Below are 7,144 nucleotides of genomic sequence, written 5' to 3' on the forward strand. Positions count from 1 at the left end.
CCACCACCGCCCAGCTTGGCAAAGGATTTAAAGTACCACTTTTAGGTTGATAAGATTAAAATGAACCTAGGAATGTGGTTCAACTGAAATCTCATCTACTCGCCTATTTCTCACGGTGTTTAAGAAGAAAGCTATATTGTCGAAAGGTATGGCATCAACTGAGGCACAGGCTATTGAGAATGCACTGGTGCCCCAGACAAGCCTCTCGATTACGTGGCGTTAGGTTCCCACACTTGGCACTTAACTGCCTGTTCCTGAAATATTAGCTGTGTCAGAAGTAACTTACTCAGTATGATAACCAAACAAATAACGACAACATTTCTATCTGATCTCATCTTATTTGAAATAGTCAATAGTCTAAATCTTTGATCACACAAACTTCCAAAGCTAACTGTGGCACCTACTAGGACAGACTTCAATATTTCTTCATATTTTATAAGAGAAAAGGAACCAACCTCTTTTTTCTTCTTCTCGTTTTAGTTTATCTTCCTCTATTTCCTTAGGTAATTTTTCTTTTTTTTCTTTTTCCACATCATTATGCAAATGTTTTGTGGTATAGCTGAGTGCCGGAGAAAGAAGGATCTCTCCATTTTTGCAGAGTTCATCACGAATTCTAATAAAAAACTGCTGAAGCTCTACTGCATCTTCATAAATCTCAGAATCTGTCCTATAATGGAATTAAGAATATCCATTGACACATGAACTGCTTCTTCCATAGCACTCCAATTGCATGCTAAAACCTAGCAAATGCTTCACTATGTTCACTGATATAAGAATATTTTGGCTCAGTTAGAAGGGTGCCCCCATTAAGTCTGTTAAAACAGAGTATCTGAGCCACGCATGTCTGTGATCCAGCACTTGGGAAGTGGAGGCAGGAGGATCAAGAGTTCAAAGTTACCCTTATTTACATAGGGAATTTGAGACCAGTCTGAGCTATAAGAGACCCTATCTTAACAACAACAACAACAACAAGAACAACAAAGAATAAATGAAAAATTGAATGCATTATCGAGTATTTGAGTTCTGACTCAATTTCCTTTTTCCCAAGGCACACCTCCTTTCTTACTCGTGTCAAAAAAAAAAGGACTAATTTTTCTCACACATACAAAGCATGGCAGAAGGAGCTGGCAGAATTAAGAACTGTACTATTGCCCCTGACCAAGTCCAATCAATCCTTAACTTGCATCTATTTTTTTTAAAGGAGCAGTTTCTCTGTGTTGTCCTAGCTGTCCTGGAACTTGCTCTGTAGACTAGGATAGCTCAAACTTAGAAATCCGCCTGCTTATGCCTCCCAAGTGCTGGGATTAAAGGCATGCACCACCACCATCTGCACCAAGGCTGAATCTATTTCCTTAACGGCAGACCCACATTTATAGACAGTAATATCAAGTATAGGTCTAATAGTTAATTTAAATTTTAATTTCTCAATAGTAACTGATTTGGGAGAAATTGGCAGATACGAATACTGCAAGAAGGAAAAAAATTAGGTGCTATACTCAGAATTTTTCTCAGCTTCTTTCCTCATTATTAGGAAACTATAAAAATAAGCTTTATTGAGGCATTAGTCTCACTTTATTGCCCAAGCTGACCTGGAACAGTATAAAGAGTCTAGGCTAACTCTGAACTTGTATGATCCTCCTGCTTCCTCCTTCTAAGTGTAGGGATTGTAGATACAAATCACCAGGTGTGCTGACAATGTATTATTAACAGGGAAGTAGACATTCTGGTTAGGGGAGTATGGCAGGCAAAGCAGGGCCAATCAGCTAGCTGTCTTCTGATACTTGACACTAGAGCATCACACATCAGAGATACTTTGGGTGTCTACCCTGTCAACAAAGAGAACTAGCAAAGAAGTAACACTGCCATAACAGAATAACCTAAGGATATTCTGGAGAGGATCTAGAAACATGTTCTGAAGATCCGGAGATACTAATACTTTTAGGAGCAATAAAAATAAAATTTACTAAAGGAAGAAGCCCTTAAAATACCATGTTGAAGTTGTTCTTGAATTTCATAAAAGCTTACAATTTTCGTGGGAAAAATAAACATCTGGTAAATTCGTATTACATCGAGAGGGTAAATTTATATTTTCATCAGGACACCTGATGCAATTAAATTTTGTACAAACCACTAAACACATGAGATAGCCTTTAATTTTGTTCATTCAAAAAGTATTGTGAAGAATTTATTTATTAATCTTTGTTTTGATTGTTCTTGAAAGACTTCTGGCCGGGCAGTGGTGGCCCATGCCTTTAATCCCAGCACTTGGGAGGCAGAGGCAGGTGAATCTCTGTGAGTTCGTGACCAGCCTGGCCTACAGAGTGAGTTCCAGGACAAGCTCCAAAAAACTAAAGAGAAACCCTGTCTCAAAAAACAAAAATACAAAACAAACAAAGACTGCTGCAATATAATTATAATTTTCCAAAACATTCTGATGGGGAAAAAAAGTAAATAGTAAAATTCTGTCAAGAGCACAGTAAAATAAAAAAACTGGGGAAGGTGGTATATAACTTTAATCCCAGCATTCAAGAGGCACAGTCAGGCAGGTCTCTGAACTCCAGGGCAACCATGGCTATACAATGAGACTGTGCTTCAAAAAACAAAAAACAACAACAAACAAAAACAAAAACAGAAACAAGAATTTGTCCACCCAAGAAAGCAGCTGTTCACTGTGCAAGAAGAAAAATCCAAGAATTCAAGAGGGAAACCAACCAACTTTAATTTCTTTCTTTCTTTCTTTCTTTCTTTCTTTCTTTCTTTCTTTTTTTTTTTAAAGACTTTATTTATTACATATACAATACAGTGTTCTGCCTCCATGTCAGAAGAGGGCACCATATCTCATTGTAGATGGTCGTGAGCCACCATGTGGTTGCTGGGAATTGAACTCAGGACCTCTGGAAGTACAGTCAGTGTCCTTAACCTCTGAGCCATCTCTCCAGCCCCCCCCAACTTTAATTTCTTTCAGCTGTTAAGTAATCTTTTCAGGTAAGTCAGACATTCTGTAAAACAAAATAATTAAGACTACAAAGAAGTTCTTACACTTGTCTTTTTATGCAGTCTTTCTACCTGCAAGGGAACCAGAGCACTTTTTAGGAATATTGCCACCACACTGGTCAACTGTCACAACTCAGTATCATGCTGTTCCTGAATGCTCTGTGAATAAACTAGGACCACCTATGTCAGATTCCTGCTCTTATTCACTGCTCACGTTCCTTCTATTACAGTTACGGAGAGCACTAGTGGGTAGGGTAAGTGGTGATGAAGTAAGAATATTCTAGAAATCCACATGTGTATTTCATATGAATTTATTTATTTATTAATAAAACCTACACATATAGAATCAACTAACCTGGGCTGTACAGGCTCACCGAGACTGAACCAATAACCAGGTAGCCTGCATGGGACTGATCTAGGCCCTCTGCACATATAAAACAGTTGTATAGCTTGGTCTTCTTGTGGGAATCCCTAACAGTAGGAGCAGCAACTGTCTTTGACTCTTTTATAGACTTTTGGGACCCTATTTCTCATACTGGGTTGCCTTGTCCAGTCTTAATAAATGGGAAGTGTTTATTCTTATAGCAACTTGATATGCCATGTTTCGTTGATATGCATGGGAAGCTGGCCCTTTGCTAAACAGAAATGGAGTGGAATGGGTGGGTGGGGGGTGTTGAGACACAATGGGGAGGGACTGGAAAGAGAGGAAGGAAGGGAAACTGTGGCCCGATGGAAAATAAATGAATTAAAAATTGATAAATAAGATTAAAATAAAAAAGGCTTTCTTAGTACTTGAAATAGAGATTTAGGGGGATAGTGAAATAGTTCAAGATTAGGAGAACTAACTGCTCTTACAAAGGACCCAGGTTCAAGTTCCAGCACTTATATGGTGGCTAACAACATCTGTAACTCCAGTCCTAGAGGAACCAACACCTTCTTTTGGCCTCAGTGGGCACTGTACATGTTTGGTGCACAGACATACATGCAGAACATTTATCTGTACATATAAAATAAAAATAAATACAGTTTAAAAAAAATGGCTGGATTTAGACCAGTCTAACCTCAGAAAATAACTCAAAGCTCTTTAATCCACTTAAAGCATTCTTGGACTAATTCTTAGACATTCAAAGAAAAATCCTACTTTTAATTTCTATTACAAACTGTATTACTTAGCCTTTAAAAGGCATGTTCTGTGAATGGCTGTATTTTAGGTTTCTGCATTGCACAAGAGCTTCAGTTTTGTCTTCCTTTCACTGGTACTCATTCTGACACTTTATAGGACGCACCTGCTTTTGATATGTTTTGATGCCCCCAACGTTGTAAAGCAGAAAAAAAGTAGTTTTGCCTACCGAGAACTCAGGATACCAGGCTACTCACTATGACAACATACTTAAGGTGAAAAAGTGCATCAAAGCAGAATTCCTTTATCTGTTTTGCATGAAACATCACATATTGTCATCATAAAGAAATGGCTTTGAAAACATACCGGTTCATCCTTCTTGCCCTTTCCAATACTTCAAACATATGCTCCTGAAATAAATCAAGTCGCCGATAGCGATTACTCTCAACATTCTTCCTAATAATGTCAAAGGTAAGGGGAGGTTTGTTGGGAAAGTTTGGATCCACAGCAGGAATTTCTGCTAAGGAGTCACTGTAACATCTTCCTTCATCATCCTGATGACTCATGACTGACACAAAAAGATTATGGATAAGTTCTTGAATCAGCAAGGTCACATTTGGGACATGAGAATCCTCATCTCCCTCCAGGTCTCTCCGAGTTTCAAGGAGAACTTTATGTAGGACAAGAGCATCTTTGTAGATCAAAGACTCTGGCTCATTGTAGGTACAGGCATTATTAAACATCATGACAAAGTCCTCTACCATAGAATCTATATCTTGGTACTTGTTTGCCATCATGTGACTTCGGATTTTTTCCATGTCCATGGGCTTTTTAATGGTCAGATAGTAGTCAGGTAGCTCTGATCTAGAGGGGAGTCTTAGAAATATAGCACTGAGCCGGCGACCTCTCTTATCTGTGTAGTTCTTTACAGCTTCATATACTTCATTTAGTTTCTGCTGCATTGGAGTCATGTACTTTGATTTTTTAGGAGAAACACCACTTTTTCTACCTGAAGAGAGAGATGTAATATAATGTTAAGCAGATAAAATATGTAAGCATAAATTTTTACACAGCTGGTAGTACAACCATAAGAAAGGGGCCATTCCAAATGATTTGTAAAAACACAGTAATCAGTTTATCTTCAGTGAGATAGATCTTATAGACAAAAATAGATCTGGAAAAAAACCTACTCTTTTCAATAATATATATGTATATACACTTTTTTCAGACTAAGTCTCATTATACAACTCAGTTGGTGAACTCTCCACTCTTCTGCCTCAGTCCCTAAGGGCTGGGATTAAAGGTGTATGAATAACACATAAGCTGGTAATGAGAGAGGATTCATTCTGACACAACTTCAGAAGTTCAATCTCCACTGCTCTTGAGCTACAGTAAAATAAAACTTAAAGTAAGACGGGCACAGAGTTGCAGATGTGCTTAGCCCACGGTAGTCTGGAAAGACAAGATACCTCTCGGAGGCGCTCTACCAGTGATCCACTTACTACAACTCTTGTTTACTTAAAGCACAGTCAGAGTGAGCATGCGGAAAAGGATTCCTAACAGTAGAGTGCCAGAAAATAAAAACACAGTCATCATTTAACTAAAGAAATGTCAAGAACTCAGCAATCTCTGTTTGGCAGACTTGAACTGAAGAGCCAAATATGAAGCAGACTTACTCAGTTTAAGTTTGGGAGAAGCCATGTCATCATCATCAGGTAGTGGTCCCAACTCTTTCCGTTTATCTTTAAGTAACTTCTCCAGGATATGGGCATCATTGTATACCTACATTCCAAAAATACACTTATGATTATTTCCTAAAACACATTATAATTAAAGAAGTATTTATCTCTCTGAAGGCGGTGATAAATAAATTAATTTTCAGCACTCAGGAAGCTGAAAATTACAAGTTTGAGGCTGGCTAGCATCAATTACAGTGCAAAAACACAAACTAAACAAATAAAAAAATGATGAATATGTGTGAGTGTTTAGAATACTGTTTAGGACAGCTAATATTAAACATTTTGTTCTCTTCAGAACAATGACATTACCACCTCATGGTGATTCTAATGTATAGAAATGCATGCTAGTAAGCCCAAGTATGGTAACCCTCACCTTTAATCCCAGCACTAGGGAGGCAGATACAGGCAGATCTCAGTGAGTTTGAGGACAGTCTGGTCTACAGAGCAAATTCCAGGTCAGTTAGGGCTATTATGGCAGAGAAACCTGGTCTAAAACAAACAAACAAACAAACAAACAAACAAAAAAACAAAAAAAGAAGGAAAGGAAGGAAGGAAAGAAGGAAGGAAACGAAATGTGAGCTAGTATCTGAGATTCACTGTGATAGAAGTTATATAGACTTATTTTTATTTCATGTGTCTAGGTGCTGATCCTGCACATGTTTGTGCCTGATTCTGCAGAAGCCAGAAGAGGATACTGGATTGATGGAACTGTAGTAACAGAGGATTGTGAGTGCTCCTGGGTGCTGGAAACTGAATCATTCATCTGGAAGAATAAGTAGTCAGTGGTCTTAACCGAGTCATCTCTCTGAGTCTCCGTTTTGCAGGTCTTTACTGAAGTTCCAAAACACATTTATATGTTCCTTACTCAATGGTCTCGGTCCACAGTTGTCTCCTATCTCCCCAGCAGAGGCTGCATTCCCTTGAATGCCCACAAGAGCAGAGTGGCAGAAGGAATGTGACTTTTCTTCTCTGACTATCTCTTTCAAGGATGTACAGTAGCTGGGTATACTGAAGACAGTATAACTCTCATTATATAAAGGCCTATTTCTTCAATCTACAAGTACCTTTAGTGTGTACACTTCAAATTAAGGGCAAAACAAAGGAAATAGTTTGAAAACATTTTATTTTTGAGTATTTAAAATAGATTAAAGAGGGGCTGGAGAGATGGCTCAGTGGTTAAGAGCATTGCCTGCTCTTCCAAAGGTTCTGAGTTCAATTCCCAGCAACCACATGGTGGCTCACAACCATCTGTAATGAGGTCTGGTGCCCTCTTCTGGCCTGCAGACATACA

General features: G+C 38.4%; 1 protein-coding gene across 1 annotated transcript in view; it reads right to left on the reverse strand.

Annotated features, from left to right (window-relative positions):
• The window catches only part of Pbrm1 (polybromo 1), a 109,174-nt gene that overhangs the window by 52,402 nt on the left and 49,628 nt on the right, over positions 1–7,144 (reverse strand). Inside the window, exons 19-21 of the mRNA XM_026779989.1 lie at positions 5,791–5,896; positions 4,481–5,123; positions 456–667 (exon numbers count right to left, since the gene is read on the reverse strand). Of these exons, the coding sequence (XP_026635790.1) occupies positions 456–667; positions 4,481–5,123; positions 5,791–5,896 (961 nt within the window). The remainder of the gene's footprint in view (positions 1–455; positions 668–4,480; positions 5,124–5,790; positions 5,897–7,144) is intronic.

The sequence above is a fragment of the Microtus ochrogaster genome, chromosome 6 (assembly GCF_000317375.1).
Source record: "Microtus ochrogaster isolate Prairie Vole_2 chromosome 6, MicOch1.0, whole genome shotgun sequence".
Lineage (NCBI taxonomy): Eukaryota > Metazoa > Chordata > Mammalia > Rodentia > Cricetidae > Microtus > Microtus ochrogaster.